General features: G+C 49.3%; 1 protein-coding gene across 1 annotated transcript; it reads right to left on the reverse strand.

Moving 5' to 3' along the window:
• Positions 1 to 4,460: 4,460 nt before the first annotated feature.
• GPX4 (glutathione peroxidase 4) lies at positions 4,461 to 17,634 on the reverse strand. Its single transcript, XM_056844619.1, has 7 exons — positions 17,560 to 17,634; positions 9,929 to 10,023; positions 8,148 to 8,292; positions 7,919 to 8,070; positions 6,869 to 6,893; positions 5,874 to 5,933; positions 4,461 to 4,525 (listed from the first exon to the last, which is right to left on the reverse strand). Exons 1-7 carry the CDS (start codon positions 17,632 to 17,634, stop codon positions 4,493 to 4,495), a joined length of 585 nt encoding a protein of 194 aa, XP_056700597.1. The 3' UTR covers positions 4,461 to 4,492.
• Between the last annotated feature and the right edge of the window lie 1,832 nt (positions 17,635 to 19,466).

The raw sequence follows: 19,466 nt of genomic DNA on the forward strand, positions 1-19,466 counted from the left end.
GAACTGTTCAAATATGCTGCAACTGCTGCCAGAATTACATTAGCAAGAAAATGGAAGTCGATATCACTTCCGGATATAGAAGAGTGGAAGGAGAAGCTGTCTGAATACGCAGTTATGGCCACAAAGTGGCTGGCTATTAATTTACGAGAAGGAGCTGCTCGATGTTGGATCACTTTGCTGCTTCGGCTGTCGTAACTAATTTGGGGGTCATCCCCCAAGCTGCTTAAGTGATTATCCGGCACTGCATACCAGGGCAGGGAGTTGCACAAACGCAGCGTACTTGGATCGTGACCCGGCTACCTATTCTCTTGCAATCTGTGGTGAGTTCTTGGGGGGGAAAGATAGGGGGAGAAGGGGAGTCAAATCAAATTTATTAATACGGTTGACTGACCAATCACATGCCAACCCATCAACATTTCCAGACTCAATGGTTTTGCACCGCAGAATCACAGACTGCCCGTACAAATAAAGGCGTAAGATCAATAAAAACAACCCGATTAAAATTATCACCTTAAAATTGTAAAACATTCTAACGATCATTCTCTAATCAAGTTCTGCGTATTTTAATAGCAACAGCGCAGAACTTGGCAGTTTGGAGAGTAAGCGGAGGGTCTTCTCCTGATAGGAGCTTCTTTGCCAAAAGCGCAACTGACTCTTCAGGGAATTTACCAAGCAGGGGGAAAATAAGCTTTGATCTAACTTCGCGGCAGATGTGTGTTCGATGGTTTCACTGTCCCCTGTCCCACACGGACAAAACCTCTCTGATCTAGGGATCTTCTTATATTTCCTTTCTAAAACAGCCAATGGTAGGGCCTGGCATCTGGCAAGGGTAAAGGCCTTCCTATAATTAATAGGCTCAAAGGAAAGGGGGAGTCTTTTTTTTTTAAAGCATGAATGGGTTTCAGCACAACCTCGGCTGGAGTAGCAGGGAAAGCCATACCCCTGTGGCCAGCCCCATTCATGCCTGCGAGAAAAGAGCCATGGGCTTCTGCCAAAGGTTACACGCTGAAGCATCCTTCTCTGCTCCCTCCCTTAGGAGAGCAACCATGCTGTGAGGAATCCCCCTACCTCCCATTGGCGGGGGTCTCAGCCTAAAACCTTACCTCTGGGAAACAGTTTTTAGCATTTCCTGGCAATGTTGGGACACACCCAGTTGCAAAGGGGTGGCCTTCCTTAGTCTGCTGAAGCTAAATAGAGTACTCATTGGTACCTGAAAGGCTAACAAGCATCTATTTCTGTATGAGTTTGTTAGTCACACTGACTCCATTGCTGCAGAAGCAAACAAGACCCATGAAAGCTCATCTGGAAACAAATCCTCAAGTTCAGAGAACCGGGTTTGATTCCCCACTTCTCCACATGAGCGGCAGACTAATCTGGAGAACCAGGTAGGTTTCCCCACTTCTCCACATGAAGCCTGCTTGGGCTAGTCACAGCTCTCTCCGAACTCTCTCACCTCCACCTACCTCACAAGGTGTCTGTTGTGGGAAGGGAAGGTGATTGTAAGCCGCTTTGAGACTGCTTAGAGGTAGAGAAAAGTGGGGGATAAAAACCAACTCTTATTCTAAAAACACCAGTAGCTAAGCAGAGCCATGCAGAATATCAGAAAGCCATGAAAACACAGCAGCGGACAGTAACCCCATTATAAGAATCTCCACCACCCCCTTTGACATGGATCAAGGTTCCTCCTTCCTTCCCCAACCCCGCCCCACAGCAGACGTGGTTATCGCAGGAGACATATTTGGGAAGGGGCTGTGGATCTGTGGCAGAGCATCTGCTTGGCATTCAGAAGGTCCCTGGTTCAATCCCCGACATCTCCAGTTAAAGGGACCAGGCAAGTAGGTGATGTGAAAGACCTCAGCCTGAGACCCTGGAGAGGGGCCATGGCTCAGTGGTAGAGCATCTGCTTGGCATGCAGAAGGTCCCAGGTTTAATCCCCGGCATCTCCAGTTAAAGGGACCAGGCAAGTAGGTGATGTGAAAGACCTCAGCCTGAGACCCTGGAGAGCCATGGAGACGGGGCGTGGCTCTGTGGCAGAGCATCTGCTTGGCATGCAGAAGGTCCCAGGTTCAATCCCCGGCATCTCCACTTAAAGGGACTAGGCAGGTAGGTGATGCGTAAGACCTCTGCCCGAGACCCTGGAGAGCCGCTGCCGGTCTGAGTAGACAATACTGACTTTGACGGACCAAGGGCCTGATTCAGTAGAAGGCAGCTTCATGTGTGTTTGGGCCCCACCTCTCCTTTTACCCATTGCGTTATCAAGCCTATCCAGACACAGGGAACAAACTCCCTCACAGTAGGTCTTCTGATGGCTCAGGCTAACCCGATCTCATCAGTTCTCGGAAGCGGAGTCAGCCCTAGTTATTACGCAGATGGCAGACCAGCTCATAAGTCCAGGGCAGGCAATGGCAAACCAGCTCTTAACGTCTCCTGCCTTGGAAATCCTACAGGCCAGCTGCAACTTGAGTGCACACACACCCAGGACTTCTGACTAATCAGGTCTGCAGTAAAGAAGACAGGCTTTTTACACCCAGCAGCAAAATCAGGTCAGCGAGCGTGCAGCACGCCCAGATAAGGGATGTACTCACCTGGAAATACCTTCGCCCGCTCCCCCTTAGCTGAGAGGATCAGTGGCCACAGGACCACAAGGTTGTATTAGTCAGCTGACGCCCCCCACCCAGGCAGGTCTCTCACTGTCACGAACTGTGGCTTGGTGTTTCATTGCCAACTTAAGAACACGCTTGCCCTTGTGTGAAACCACAGGAATTCGCCCCACCCACCCCCAATCCCTCTGTAGCAAGCCCTGCTTTTCCGACAGGGTGCCCTGGTAAGAGGGGATTTGAACAGGCTAAGCGGGCAGGGGAAGCACAGGAAGGTAAGAATATAAGAAAAGCCCTGCTGGATCAGATGAAAGCCCATCAAGTCCAGCAGCCTGTTCACACAGTGGCCAACCAGATGCCTCTAGGAAGCCCACAAACAAGACTGCAATAGCATTTATCCTGCCTGTGTTCCAAAGCACCTAATACAATAGGCGTGCTCCTCTGATCCTGGAAATAATAGGTATGCATGACTAGTAGCCATGGATAGCCCTGTCCTCTATAAGAAAAGCCCTGCTGGATCAGACCCAGGCTCATCAAGTCCAGCAGTCTGTTCACACAGTGGCCAACCAGGTGCCTCCAGGAAGCCTACAAACAACTGCAGCAGCATTGCCCTGCCTGTGTTCCAAAGCACCTCATAGAATAGGCGTGCCCCTCTGATCCTGGAGAGAATAAGCATACATCATGACTAGTATCCAATTGGACTAGCCATGAATACCCCTCTCCTCCATGGACATGTCCACTCCCCTCTTAAAGCCTTCCAAGTTGGCAGCCATCCTCACATCCTGGGGCAGGGAGTTCCACAATCTAACTATGCGTTGTGTGAAGAAATACTTCCTTTTATCAGTTTTGAATCTCTCCCGCTTCAGCAGATGACCCCGCGTTCTGGTATTGAGAGAGGGAGAGAAACGCTTCTTCCTGCCCACTCTCTCCACACCATGCATAATTTGATAGACCTCAATCATGCCTCCCCTTAACTGCCTTCTTTCCAAGCTAAAAGATAGTTTAACAAAGCTATGCCGAGGGGTCAGAGAGCAATGCCCGAGGCTGCTAGGGGAAAGGAAAACAGGGACTTTGTACTGATTAAATTTCAATTTCCTTCCAGTGGCCTGAAGCTGCTGTATGGTCCCTTGTGCACCCCCCCCACCAGAGCCAAATGAGGCTGAAACTTGCCAGTGACCACAGAGCTTGGGCACTGCTCGAAGCACTTTGATGTATCCACACCCACACCCTGCTGGCTCTCAGCCACAAATAACTTTATTTCAGAAGGGGGGGTCTACAGCCAGGCCCAACCCCACCCACTATGACCTAGAGAAGCCACACCTCTCCCCGTGTCTGTCCAGGCAGGGAGGGGAGGAACTCAATGATTAACCCAGGCCTGTTGAACTCCATTGTTATGAGGGCCGGATATGATGTAAATGTCACTTGGTCGGGCTATGCCTCGCCAGCCCAGATTGAGAGTGGGGGGCAGGGAGGCTGGCTCGCGGGCCAGATAAGAGCTCTCGAGGGGCCGGATCCAGCCCCTGGGGTCTTATATTTGACACCCCTGGATTAATCAGTTTGTCTTTAGCCAGGAAGCAATCCTGGCTTATCAGCATCCCAGAGAGACTTCACCCCCAGCATCAAGCAGGACACAGAAGCTGCAAGTTGGTCGAGGAGAACAAGGTTTTATTGCTACAGCTCAGGCACTGGGGCCCGACTCTCTACAGCGGTTAACCCCCCTGCGTGCCCCCGTGGGGCCTCCTCCCTCCTACAGGCGTGTGCCGGGATTTCGGGCCTGCCTCACCAAGAGGCTTGGTTTGAAGGCAGGCCGTCATTAGGCAGAAGAAGCAGGCGCCACAGGGAAGCATCAGAGCGGCTGCCGGGCGCAGAGCAGTCCAGGGTGAGGGGGAGCCAGCCTACAGGTAGGTGGGCAGATCCTTCTCGACCACCTGCGGAAGAGAGAAAAGCCATGAGATGCTCGACATGGAGGGTGCCCGACTGAAGACGCATCGACAGCTGGTCCTGCTCAAGACGACAACGTGTTGCATCCCTCCGTGATTGCACCTTGCCCCCACGGGAAAAAGTGCTTTGCGGAGGAACACAAGAGCTTCCTGACTGCCTAGATTTTAAGAACCTGAGAGGCATGCTTGGCCAGGGATTTTTGGCTAAGGATGGAGCGTGAAGGGTTAAGCTGAACGTTTCCTCTAAGAGGAGATCTGAAAAGACAAAGGTGGCAGAATGGGCCTGCTTGAATGGTATTTCAGGAGGAAGTTACACATCACCTAGAGTATTGTGTTCAGTTTTGGGCAATTTAAGAAGAATGTAGACAAGCTGGAACGGATCCAGAGCAGGGCAACAAAGATGTTGAGGGGTCTGGAGACCAAGTCCTATGAGGAAAAGTTGAAGGAGCTGGGTGTTTAACTTGGAGAGGAAAAGACAGAGGGGACATGATAACCATCTTCAAGTACTTGAAGGGCTGTCATAGAGAGGAGGGTGCCAAGTTGTTTTCTGTTGCCCCAGAAGGTCGGACCAGAACCAACGGGTTGAAATTAAATCAAAAGAGTTTCCGTCTAGACATTAGGAAGAATTTTCTAACAAAGCGGTTCTTCAGTGGAACTGGCTTCCTCGGGAGGTAGTGAGCTCTCCTTCCCTAGAGGTTTTGAAGCAGAGGCTAGATGGCCATCTGTCAGCAACGCTGATTCTACGACAGGCAGTTCATGAGAGGGAGGGCACCTTGGCCATCTTCTGGGCATGGAGTAGGGGGGTCACTGTATGTGTGTGGGGGGGGGAGGTAGTTGTGAATTTCCAGCATTGTGCAGGGAGAGAAAGAAGAGATCAGTGCAAAGAGAGGCCAGAAGGGACATTTTTACCCTTTCCTTCCAAAGGGTAAAACAAAGCCCACATAAGAATCTGACCTCGCGACTTGCTTTAGAAGGCTCTTTCTGCCAACTCCTTGGTAGGGAATTCTAGAAGAACCACGCTAAGGTTTGTCTATGGCAGAGCCAAAGCACAGTCCTTCGGGATTCGCAACTCTGTGATCCAAGTGTTTTGTGAGCTGGACCCTACATCTGAGGAAGGGGCTTCTAACCCGCAAGTGCCGGTGCCAGAATAAACCATCCTCTTAAAAGGCACAAGTTATGCATAGAATTGTAGATTAATTTGCCTAAAAGACACCCCCCTCCCCAGAAAGCCGAACAGCTCTCCCTGGCAGTAACTGGTTTGCTTTCTAAAGGAGCATTTCAAATGACCCCCCCCTCCCCTAAGAAAAAAGCAGGGAAGGAGCCGCCGGCCACTTACAAAAGGGTCGTCCATCGGGCTGTACCGCTTGACCACCTGGCCTTCCTTGTTGATGAGAAACTGGAGAAAGGAGACGGGAGACGGTGAGCCGAAAAGAGCCCTGCAGCCTACGGACCTTGCTAAAGCAGAGGGCCAGAGTTGGGGAGGGGGGCAGGCAGCAGGAAAGCTTTGCTCTACTGTTTGCTACAAAGTCTGTCGAGGGCATGCATCTATCTGGCACGTGAAATTAAAGTGCTTTTTTTGGGTCCCCTAAAAGCAAGGGATGGACCTCACTTCCCGCCCCACCCCCACCCCCACTAGCAGAAAGCAGGGCATGCAGCCAGGGCTTGCTTAGGGCAGAGGATAGACCCGAACCAGGGATGCCCATTTGGACTAGTAGCCATGGCTAGCCCTCTCCTCCATAAAGATGTCCACTCCCCTCTTTAAAGCCTTCTAAGTTGGCAGCCATCACCACATCCTGGGGCAGGGAGTTCCACAAGTTAACTATGCGTTGTGTGAGAAGGTGCAAGCAGATCGTCCCACTGCGCTTAGGAGAGGCTGAGCCGAAGCGTGTCCTCCTCCGACTTCAGTTACTCCACAGCCATTTAAGCAGGGAAGATGTCTTCAAGCTTTGCAGAGGAGAGGGATAGGAAATGTACCAATGCACCCTCTGGTACCAGATCCTGGGGGATTGAATGTTGCTCCCCTACTCCCATCTACTTGCTAACATCCAAGAAAACTTGCCCACTTCAGGCTGGACGGACCCTTGGTGTAATCCCTTTGGACTCCAATGGTTCAAGCATCAAGCTTTGCAAAGCAGCAGCCGTTTCTAAGGTGTGTAAAGGAGTCCCCGCACCCCCCAGGAGCCAAATTTGGGCAGCCACTCTGTCCCCCCCACCCCCACAGGAAGCCAATTCAGCCACCATTTCTGCACGGGGGTGTCCAAATAAAGGAGGACTTAAGGGAAAGAGTCGGGCGAAACGCATGCCACTTAACGATAAAAGCAGAAAACTCACCTTGCTAAAGTTCCATTTAATGGCACTAAGAGGGGGGAAAAACAAAATAGGCTTTAAGTTTCAGATCGCGGTCTTCAGACAGCCACCACATACGACCGAGTTAAACGTCAAAAGCCTTCCTCCGCCCTCATGCCAGCAAGAGCCTTTGTGTCATGAGGATCGTGGCGACGGAGACCAGTTCAAAGGTTAGAAGAAGAAGAATTGGTTTTTATATGCCGACTTTGTCTACCATTAAGGGAGAATCAAACCGGCTTACAATCTCCTTTTCTTCCCCTCCCCACAAGACACCCTGTGAGGAAGGTGGGGCTGAGAGAGCTCTAAGAGAGCTGTGACTAGCCCAATGTCACCCAGCTGGCTTCACGTGTAGGAGTGGTGAAACCAACCCTGTTCACCAGATTAGCCTCTGCCGCTCATGTGGAGTGGGGAATCAAACCCGGTTTTCCGGATCAGAGTCCACAGCTCCAAACCACCGCTCTTAACCACTACACCACCCTGGCTGTCTTGAAATCAGCAGGCTGGATCAGAAGGGAAAGCTCTACAGCAAAAGAGGGGGGACGGTGGCAGTTGGAGAGAGCTGGCAACTCCAGTTTCCAAAGCTTTTAAAAGAAGTTTCCTCATGTTTCAGAAGGACTAGGAACTGTTCACAACAGAACTCTGAATTTTCAAATGCCAACGGGCCCCTGAATTCTGAACTTCTGCTTGCAAAAGAGCCCCTGGAAAAGAGTGGGGAAGGAAAAGAGACTCTTTACTGCCTTTCCCAGGCATCCACAGGGTGGGTGTTTGTCGTTCAGGTCGACAAACATGTCTTCAGGGCCCTGCTACTGGAGATCCAGTGTGGTGCAAGTGGTTAAGAGTGTCGGACTAGTTGCTTGGGTGACCCAGCTGGCTTCATGTGGAGGAGCAGGGAATCCAACCCGGTTCTCCAGATTGGAGTCCGCCACTCAAGTGGAGGAGTGGGGATTCGAACCACTAGTGGCTAAGAGCCGTGGACTCTAATCAGGAAAACCAGGCGTAGTGACTTAAATAACCCCCCTGCCCCTCTGGACTCACTTCCCCAGGGTGCCTCTACCCTTGGGCTGGCTTTTCATCCACTTCCAGAGAGGGTGGGCGTCATCCCCGTTCACGTCAATTTTACTGAACATGTCGAACTTCACCCCGTAGCCTGCAGCAAAGGCCTTGATTTCCTCGTTGTTGCCTGGCTCCTGTGGAAAGACTGTGTCAAGGAAAGGTGGACTCCTGGGACACCCCCCCCCCCGAGCCATGTGACACCACCACCCACCTGCTTGCCGAACTGGTTGCAAGGAAAGGCGAGGATGCGTAAACCCTTCTCAGCGTATCTGCCGTACAGGTCGACAAACTGAGTGTAGTTTACGTCCGTCTTGCCTCATTTGGAGGCGACGTTGGTGATGATGCAGACATGACCCCTGCGGTGGGGAGAAAAACAAGTGCAGCGATCAGCCCAGGGGATTGCTGGAGATCCTTGCCGACCTTTCTTTAGCACTAGAAAAGAGCAGGAATCCAGTAGCATCTTAAAGACTAACAACGCCTCTGTCAGGGTGTGAGCTTTCGTGAGCCACAGCTCACTTCTTCAAATACAGCTAGAATGTGAGTCCACCTATCCTTAAGTAGAGAAGAGTGAATCAGACTTCTCCTGGATTAGAATTCTCCTGGATTGAATAGGGAGCTGGGATTCCTGTCTCATTGCCAATGCTAATTTCTCCACGTCTACTGCCCCCTCTGCATATCACACCTGCTAATGTCTTTTACTTTCTTTTGACATTTACATTGCCATTGTGTGTCTAATTTACTCTTCTCTATTTAAGGATAGATGGACTCACATTCTAGCTGTATCTGAAGAGGTGAGCTGTGACTCAGGAAAGCTCATACCCTGCCAGAAATTTGTCTTTAAGGTGCTACTGGACTCTTTCTGTTATCTACTGCTACAGACAGACTAACACAGCTACCCATCGTGAGCTCTCTTTAGCACCTAAGACTCAAGTTCTCCCCCACAGTCATTGCTACCCTGTTGCTTGTAAGAAGTCTGAAGCTTAGTATTCTCAGCTTCAAATCTAAGCCTCATTTTACCTGCGCCCTCCAGAGATAATAGTATTTAGAAGCCAAATGTGCTTTATTGCCTTAAGCGACTGGCACATGGCCAAGAAGCAAGAAGAGTTGGTTTTTAAACCCCGCTTTCTCCACCTTTAAGCAGTCTCAAAGTGGCTTACAATCACCTTCCCTTTCTCTCCCCACAACAGACACCTTGTGAGATAGGTGGGGTGAGAGAGTTCGGAGAACTGTGACTAGGCCAAGGTCACCCAGCAGGCTTCATGTGGAGGAGTGGGGAATCAAACCCGGTTCTCCAGATTAGAGTCTGGGTTCAATTCCCCACTCCTCCACATGAGCGGCAGACCTTGCTTAGCTTCCAAGATCTGAGGAGATCAGGCTAGCCTGGCTATCCAGGTCAGGACAATACATTACCAATAGTTTAAGACAAACATAAGAACATAAGAAAAGTGGCCAACCAGGTGCCTCTAGAAAAGCCCACAAACAATTTCAGCAGCATTATCCTGCCTGTGTTTCACAGCACCTAATAAACCTGCTCCTCTGACACTGGAGAGAACAGATATGCGTCATGACTAGTATCCATTTTGACTAGTAGCCATGGCTAGCCCTCCCCTCCATGAACATGTCCACTCCCCTCTTCAAGCCTTCCAAGTTGGCAGCCATTACCACATCCTGGGGCAGGAAGTTCCACAATTTAACTATGCGCTTGTGCGAAGAAATACTTCCTTTTATCTTGTTTTGAATCTCTCGCCCTCCAGCTTCAGCGGATGACCCCGTGTTCTTGGCCAACCTGATCCAAGGGCAACTGGGCCCCTTTCACAGTACTTAGGGACCTCCATTATCCGGGGAAAAACCCACTCCCACCCCATACTTCAGGTCAGAACTGCAAATGAGAGTTGTTTGCAAGGGCGATTTTTTCCATTACTGCATCACTCAAAGCAAAATCTCTGCATGCAAGGATTCTTCTTCCCACCTTTGCCTCCAGGGGACACCTACCTGTATCTCTCCAGCGAGACATCATTGCCATCAATATCTATGGCGTGGAAGTCATAGATGGATTTGGCAGATTTCCAGTCAAGTTCTTGGGCACACTGGGGGAGAGAAAAGAGCACAAAAGTCAACCTACAAAGCCAAATGTCTTTTGGTGAAGGGAGGGACCCAACAACATCTTAGACAGTGACTATAAACATTTTAGTTTGTCAACCAGCAACGCAGTGCTGGGTTTCTGGATCAGGGAGACTTGGGTTCGAATGCCAGCATCTCTTGGCTGAGCGGTTCTGGGTTTGGACCAGTAAACTCTCCGATAATAGCAAAAAAGCTTTATTTAGTATAAAATAAGCAAAAAGATTTAAAAACACAGGTTAATTTAAAAACACAAGGTCAATGGCTGTATACAACAAGAAAATAACAAATCTGTCTGGCTAAATACTTACAAACGTTACATAGTAAAGCTGGTAGAAGAAGTTGGTTTTTATATGCCGACTTTCTCTACCACTTAAGGGAGAATCAAACCGGCTTACAATCACCTTCCCTACACAGACACCCTTTGAGGTAGGTAGGGCTGAGAGAGCTGTGACTAGCCCAAGGTCACCCAGCTGGCTTCATGTGTAGGAGCAGGGAAACAAATCCAGTTCACCAGATTAGCTTCTGGTGCTCATGTGGAGGAGAGGGGAATCAATCCTGATTCTCCAAATTAGAGTCCACTGCTCTAAACCACCATTCTTAGCCACCATGCTGGCTCTCAAGGCATGAGGTTTATTTTGGGACATGATTTATAATGAAATAAGATTGATTATGCAGAACAATATACCTAAACACCTGATTATGCTACACAGTATGATACCAGACTATTTTAACTCAGAGAACATTTTTACAAAAAATGATGGAACTGGTGGAAATGGCAAAACTTACGGCATTGGTAAATCAAAAAGACAATGTGCAATTCATGGGTGAATGCTAGGCATGGAGAATCTACTGTGAAAATGAACTTAAATTAGGGGAATTTAAGGGTTACTCATTGATCTGATCCGTTTTTTACTGTGATTAAGGATGTCCTTTTTATAATTAAAATATATAGTTACTATAATTAAGCTGATCTGAAGAAAGGCAACAATTATATATGATTCGAAATAAGAAAATATATTTTATTTGACCTTTGGATAAAGAATTATATCTACATATATGTAACAATATTAGGATTAGAACTTAATACAAAAGAGTAAACAAATTTATAATGAGATAGAAGGAGATGAAGGGGAAGCCTTCATATTTTATTTTAATATATTTGTATTTTCAACAATTCATAGTTTTTTTACTTCTTTTTGATGACTTTTATCAATTGTTGAACTGTTTGTTTATATACTTGAAAAATAATAAAAATTATTATTAAAAAAGGCATGAGGTTTATTGAGCAAAGCATGGTTTTGAGCGACAGCATAACAGAAAACAAAGATGGTGGACCGAAGGAATAAGCTAACTTCTGAATACTCAAACTTATGGAAAAGCTGGCCAAGGACAAGCAACACTTAGCCTCCAATCCCAAGGGTGGCTGGCTGGAACCTTCTAGGAGCTTCGGGCCAGCTGAAGCTGGATTTCGGTTCCCAGGGAAGAGGAGCAAAATTCCCCCTCCCACCTCCTTTACTCAGATGTTTCTCATGAGCTAAGTAGCACTCATCTGGGGAGGAACCTTGAGAAGCCCTCTCCTGATAACACACCCGCTGTTTGGGAGAAGCACCAGCCTAGGCGTGAAAAATTACAGGCTGTCCAGCCTGAGAGAACAAAATGGACTTTAAAGAGACAAGAAGGCTTTTCTGTCTCAACAGTCATCCAGAAACCTGCATTGGATTCATGCGGCCCCCACTCCGCCCAACCTGGTTTGACACAGAAGCAGCTCCACAAAATAGGAGAGGGGGTATCCTGCAGGGTGCCATTTTATTCCTCTCCAAGCAAGGCTGGGTTGTTCATTTTGCTCATTTAAACCCCACCTTTCTCCCCAACAGAGACCCGGGGTGACTTACATCATCCACCTCTCCTCCGGATTATCCTCTCAACAACCCTGTGAGGGAGGTTAGGCTGAGAGAGTGTGACTGGCCCAAGGCCACCCAGCAAGCTTCCATTGCATAAATTGGGGGCTTGAATCTGGGTTCCTTAGATCCCAGTCCGACACTTCAACCACAACCCCACACTGGCTCTCTTTACATTGGGAACATAAGGCCCTGCTGGATCAGACCAAGGTCCATCGAGTCCAGCAGTCTGTTCACACAGCAGCCAACCAGGTGCCTCTAGGAAGCCCACAAAAGACGACTGCAGCAGCATTGTCCTGCCTGTGTTCCACAGCACCTAATATAATAGGCCTGCTCCTCTGGTCCTGGAGAGAATAGGTATGTATCATGATTAGGATCCATTTTGACTAGTAGCAAAGGATAGCCCCATCCTCCGTGAACATGTTCACTTCCCTCTTAAAGCCTTCCAAGAGGTCTGCTCCTCTGATCCTGGAGAGAATAGGTATGCATCATGACTAGTATTCATTTTGACTAGTAGAAATGAATAGCCCTCTCCTCCATGAACACATCCACTCCTCCCCTCTTAAAGATCAGCATCTTAGCCCACAAATCTTTGGATGTAGGAACAGGCTAAGCGCCCACACAGGTCTCTCACAGATCCATGAGGAGGGAGTGTGATGCTCTGGACCCCTCTACCCCAGTTCAGGAGGACACAGGCTCAAGCAGAGGAGGCTACTGGAAGCGTGCAGCAGCAAGGAGTATTTGACAACTGAATGAGCAGCAAGAGACCCTGCCCAAGAGTCTGCTGGCTAGTGGAGGCACCTGTGCAGGTGGGTACCCACCAATTGGCAGCAGCCAGGCAGAGGCCTTTCAAGGCAGATAGATGCATCCCTAGAACAACACATGAAGCTGCCTTATACTGAATCAGACCCTTGGTCCATCAAAGTCAGTATTGTCTGCTCAGACAGGCAGCTGCTCTCCAGGGTCTCAGGCAGAGGTCTTTCACATCACCTACTTGCCTAGACCCTTTAACTGGAGATGCCAGGGATTGAACCTGGGACCTTCTGCATGCCAAGCAGAAGCTCTACCACTGAGCAGATGCTCTACCACTGGTTTTTATACCCTGCTTTTCTCTACTGTAAGGAATCTCAAGTGGCTTACAATCACCTCCCCCCCACAACAGACACCTTGTGAGGTAGGTGGGGCTGAGAGAGTTCGGAGAGAACTGACTAATCCAAGGTCACCCAGTGGGCTTCATGTGGAGAAGCGGGGAATCGAACCCGGTTCTCCAGATCAGAGTCCACCACTCTCAACCACTACACCATGCTGGAGATTCTCATGGATCAACACTGGACTCCCCTCTCAGACAGCAGGAGTGGCCACCCCAGATCACTTGCAAGAGATTGGCCTGGGAAGCTGGGCTTGCATGAACTAGATGTGCCAGTAAAACACACCTTGCGTGAGACGGGAAGATCTGCCCCTCCCCCCCCCCCATTTTATAGCATCAGCGGCTTCAAGCCTGACAGGGAAGCAGCTAGTAAAGGTAATCCCAATTACTGGCTTTCTGGTCTATTATTAGAGCTGCATTATCCTGAAACCATAAGTCCCTGTCCGTACCACGCCTAGAGTATTCCTACCCCAGATTCTTGCAGTTGGCTTTCAACGTCCTTCTGAACCCAGACGACATGCTTTGACCCACAGGGAGTAACTCAGACCTTCAAGAATGAATTTACAAGGAAGATGGTCTAACTGATAGCCATCTAGCTGCTCTAACGAAATCGGCCCCGTGGTATAAAATGAATTTAAAAGATCATTTTAGAGCTTCTTATCTGGTAGATGTAACAGCTTATAGTCTTAGAGCAGCTCTCGCATCACTGCAATTTCAGACTTTGCCCACGGAGTTTCTTGCTGGTCGTTTTTTCGAAAAAACCCTGGGCTCAACATATCTGTATCCACAGAAGCTCAGGGGAAGATCTACCCCATTATAACCTGGCCTTCCCTCTTTACATCGAACCTCGGAATAAGTTCCTGGTATATACTCTTTCCTGGTATATACTCATTATCTGATGAGCTTGCTTTCTGATATCGACCCTTTTGTTTCCCAAAAAATGGCACTTTATGGCCTAGAGGCCAGGAAAATTAGGGCAAAGGAAGCCACTAAATGAGGAAAGGAACCAAATTGGTGTTTTAATCTTATGACTTTTAAGGGATCTTCTATTTATATTTTAAGTTGTTGCAACATTGTCTAGACTGTAAAGGCCTATGGCCACGCACAATAAACACATGACTGACTGACTGACATCCCTCTGGAAGCATCAGGCTCTGAGTCACTGCCTGATGCCCAAAAGCTCTGGATTCTCCACCTCTTCCTCCCCTTTCCCCACACGCAGAAAAAAGCCTCCTGCGGGACAAGTTAAGCAAGGATCCGGGTTACGCAAGCACAGCAATTTGCTGCACAGAGGAAAGGATCAGAGTGGATTTTGCCCAGGAGGGAGATTGTTTTGAATTGCTTTAACCTCTCCTCCGGTTTCTCCTTAATAACCAGGCTTATCTGTAGGGAGAGCCAAGAAAGTGATCTGCTTTCTTGGGCTGTCTCCTCCCCGCTCCCCCCAGCAGCAAAGAAAACAGCTGCATCAGTCACTTTGCCAACTGCAGCTTCTGTTTGGGTTTAGCCCAGACAAAAGAGGCTCAGCGGCATGAGAGGCACCATCAAGTTGCAGTGGATTTATGGCAATTCAGTAGGATTTTCAAGGGAAGAGACCTTCGCCATTGCCAGCCTCTGTGTAACAACCATGGGATTCCTAGGTGGTCTCCCATTCAAGTACTAACCAGGACCGACCCTGCTTAGCTTCTGAGGCTTCAGATGAGACAAACCTCTAGTTAAAAGAAAGACGTTTCATTGCTATGAGGGTGTAGCAGATAAGAGTGTAGGGCTGGGAAGACCCAGGCTTGAAACCACCCCCACTCACAGCAAAGAAAACAGCCAGCTGCTTCTAACCGGTCCCATCCGTCACTTTGGCAATGCAGCTTCTGTTTGGTTTTAGGCCAGACAAAAGAGGCTCAGCAGCATGGGAGGGACCAGTGTGTGCGTGTAAACATCCATCAAGTCACAGCCGACTTACGGCAACCCAGTAGGGTTTTCAAGGGAAGAGACATTCAGAGGTGGTTTGCCATTGCCTGCCTTCGATATCAGAAAGGTAACGACCTTGGGATTCCTAGGTGGTCTCCCATTCAAACAGTAATGTGGCCCGCGCACAACTAGTCTGGAGTTTCCAGCAGTATCTGTTGATGGAGGGCCAGCTGGATACTGTCCCAGATAATTTGGGTACACAGAGTAGTTTATCGTTTCCCCAAGGAGAAACTAAAGCAGCTGCTGTTGGTAAGGCTCAGGTGCGAAAGGTGTTTCTTTGGACTAGCTACTCTTCAGCGCAGTTGTTATTTACACTAAATGTTCTCTGCATTAAGAAAGGAGGGGGTGGAGCCCAGGAACACACAAGTCAGCACCTGATGTTCCTAGAGGCACCAAAGCGCATCATCCTATTGTATTAGAAGGTTTATCAAGACCCCTTTTACAAAAACAGGAAGTTCCAAAGACTGGAACTTTTTAAAAAAATACATCAAAGTTAAAACTAATTTATCCAAATTGCCAATACAAAATCAAGCAAAGGACAGTACATAGCTTAATCCGTCTCACAACAGTTGTAGGCAGAGTAAATGCATTCCAACTCGATTTCCTTAGGAGAGTGGGACAAAAAATTTAACAGAGGATTATAGGAAGATTTGGCTACTCAGTTAAGGAAGCTCACACCCTCTGGAGAAACACTGACATGAAGGAATCTGTAGAATTTAAGGAGGGGAAGGAGTCTAGGGTTGCCAGCTCTTGGTTAGGAAATTCCTGGAGATTTTGGAGGTGGAGAGGGAGGGACTTCAGCAGGATATAATGCCACAGAGTCCACCTTCTAAAGCAACCATTTTCTGACAAAGTGAGCTGTGACTCATGAAAACCCATACCCTGCCAGAAACTTTGTTAAGTCTTTAAGATGCTACTGGACTCTTGCACTTTTCTACTGCAGCATTTTCTCCAGGGGAACTGATGTCTCTTGTCTGGAGACCAGCTGTAACTCCTGGAGATTGGTAAGGTATAATGTCATGCAGACCACCTTCTAAAGCAGCCATTTTCTCCAAGGGAACAGTCCAGGGCTCTGCTATCTAGAAACCAGCTATAATGCCTGGAAACTGCCAACTCTAAAAGGGACCTTGGCACACACGAATATATGAAGTTGCCTTCTACTGATTCGGGCCACTGGTCCACCAAGGTCAGTAGTGTCTACTCAGAGCAGCAGCGGCTGTCCAAGGTCTCGGGCAGAGGTCTTTCACATTACCTGCCTGGTCCCTTTAACTGGAGGTGCTGGGGATTGAAGCTGGGAGTGGGACCTTTTGCGTGCCAAGCAGATGCTCTGCCACTGAGCCACAGCCCCTTCCCAAACATGTCTCCTGCGATAACCACGTCTGCTGTGGGGTGGGGAAGGAAGGAGGAATCTTGATCCATGTCAAAAGGGGTGGTGGAGATTCTTATAATGGGGTTACTGTCCGCTGCTGTGTTTTCATGGCTGATATTCTGCATGGCTCTGTCTAGCTACTGGTGTTTTCAGAAGAAGAGTTGGTTTGTATACCCTGCTTTTCTCTACATCTAAGGTGTCTCAAAGTGGCTTACAATCACCTTCCCTTCCTTCCCACAACACCCACCTTGTGAGGTAGGTGGGGCTGAGAGAGTTCAGAGAGAACGGTCTACTCAGAGCAGCACCGGCTCTCCAGGATCTCGGGCAGAGGTCTTTCACATTACCAACCTGCCTGGTCCCTTTAACTGGAGGTGATGGGGATTGAAGCTGGGACCTTCTGCATGCCAAGCAAGTGCTCTACCACTGAGCCACGGCCCCTCTCCATGGCTCTCCAGGGTCTCAGGCAGGGGTCTTTCACATCACCTCCTTGCCCGGTCCCTTTAACTGGAGATGCCGGGGATTGAACCTGGGACCTTCTGCGTGCCAAGCAGATGCTCTACCACTGAGCCACAGTCTCTTGGTCTGACCAAGTCAGTCTTGTCTACTCAGACTGGCAGCGGCTCTCCAGGGTCTCAGGCAGGGGTCTTTCACATCACCTCCTTGCCTGGTCCCTTTAACTGGAGATGCTGGGGATTGAACCTGGGACCTTCTGCATGCCAAGCAGGTGCTCTACCACTGAGCCACAGCCCCTCCCCTGTAAGGCATAATCCCATGCAGCTCACCTTCCAAAGCAGCCATTTTCTCCAGGGGAACAGAGCTCTGCTATCTGCAGCCATAATCCCTGGGAATCCCCCCCCCCAAAAAAAGGGACCTTTGATAGGGTATGACGCCATGCAGCCCACCTCCTAAAGCAGCCATTTTCTCCAGGAGGGTCGTGGGAACGAAAGCCCCAGAAGGGGGGGAGAACAGACAGTGGGGGAAACTGCCCCCCCCCCAAAAAAAAGGTGTGTTGGGGGAGACGCTCTAGCCGGGAGACTCCAGGGCTTGGCCATAGAGACCCAGGCTGCTAGAGCGGCAAAAAAAAAACCGGTGAGGCCTGGTCCTCCTCCGCCGAGCCCTGACTCACCATGGTCCGCGTCAGGCCCCGCGCCGTCAACACTCCGCACAGCAGCGTCCTTCGCACCAGGCAGCCAAAGCTCATCCCTCCGCTCAGCCCCCTCAGGCGCCTCCTTTATACGCCTCTCGCCGCCTCTTTCCCCCCGCCCGGCGACCAATCAGAGGCCGCCGGCGCCTTCCCGCCTCTTCCCCCCCACCAATCAAAGCCCCCGCCTCCCGCCCTTCCGGCCCGTCGCCGCGCCCGATAGGCGCGGGTGAGTTTCCGCCTCCCTGACGCGTCGAGCCCCGCCCCCTGCGTTCTTTGCGGAGGGCGCGCGCTGAGAGGCTGCGGGGCCTGGGTGGCGGGTGGGTTGGCCAATCAGCAGCAGCTGCATCTCCGGAGCGGTAACCTTGGCGACGGGAGGCTGCGGCATCCTTAGCTGGTCCCGAAGGTTGACAGGGTCTCAGTGAGGAAGGGAGGCTGGATGAGACGGGGGGGGGGGTCGAATCCAACCCCCCCCCATGGTGCGCTGCCTTTTTGGGGGGTTACCTCACTTGTATTCCCAGCGATGTATTAAGAGTTTGAAAACGTTATAAAAAATACTGTTCGCACTTTCTATGTATTCCCACCGATGTATTAAGAGTTTGAAAACGTTATTAAAAATACTGTTCACGCTTTGTTTGGCCCCTTTAGCTGTGAAGACGTCTTCCAGCCATTTATAAGCCGTGGTATCCAAAAACCCTTTTAAAGCGATATTTTTAATAACATTTTCAAACTCTTAATACATCATATTGTCGAAGGCTTTCACGGTCAGAGTTCATTGGTTCTTGTAGGTTATCCGGGCTGTGTAACCGTGGTCTTGGAATTTTCTTTCCTGACGTTTCACCAGCAACTGTGGCAGGCATCTTCAGAGACACTGTCCTTCAGTGTTACTACTCTGAAGATGCCTGCCACAGTTGCTGGCGAAACGTCAGGAAAGAAAATTCCAATACCACGGTTACACAGCCCGGATAATCTTAATACATCGCTGGGAATACAAAGTGCAGTAAGCCCCTTTATTAGTTCCAATGAAACTATCCCAAACATAATTCACAGTGGGTAGCCGTGTTAGTCTGTCTGCAGTAGTAGAAAAGAGCAAGAGTCCAGTAGCACCTTAAAGACTAACAAAAATATTTTCTGGCAGGGTATGAGCTTTCGTGAGCCACAGCTCTGAAGAAGTGAGCTGTGGCTCACGAAAGCTCATACCCTGCCAGAAAATATTTTTGTTAGTCTTTAAGGTGCTACTGGACTCCTATCCCAAACATAGTGTGCTTTTGAGAGGTCCAGAATGCTTCAGCAGGGCTGGGTCCAGGGTTTGGTCAGTCCAGGGCAGAGTGCACAGGACCCCCCCCCATTCCTTTTCCTGCCCACCCATCTGCATCCTCCCTCACCTGTGTGACTTTCCTCACTCCACCTGCAGCCCTCTCCCCCACAGCTACCTGCACCACCACAGTCCGCTGTCTGGTGGCACTGAGTGGTATGTGTCAGCTCTTGCAGAAGGAAAGTACATTGTAACCTTCTCCCACCCACATAAGCAATGATCTGACCGCGAGAATATAATTTATAATTTATTATTAGGTCTATGACTGCAGTCTTGGACCAAGGGAGGAGGAAAGGAAGGGAAGGGAAGACGAGGGAGGGTAGGAAGCCTAATACATAGTAAACATAATAAGGATAATACAATCTTAAGTTAACAGTGCTAAAAATTAGGCGTCAGCCCAATAAGTAAAATTCCTAGCTAAAATAAACTGGGGGCGGAGTGAACTGACTAAAAGTTGCCAGAGGAAGGCGCCATACAGAATCTGGGAAACCACCTTTGCGTTGACACCACGACAATATAAAACCGTGCAGGGCATAAAGATATTCATAAATTAAGATTTTAAATTAGGATCTCTGGC

The sequence above is a fragment of the Euleptes europaea genome, chromosome 2 (genome assembly GCF_029931775.1).
Source record: "Euleptes europaea isolate rEulEur1 chromosome 2, rEulEur1.hap1, whole genome shotgun sequence".
In the NCBI taxonomy this organism is placed as follows: Eukaryota; Metazoa; Chordata; class Lepidosauria; order Squamata; family Sphaerodactylidae; genus Euleptes; species Euleptes europaea.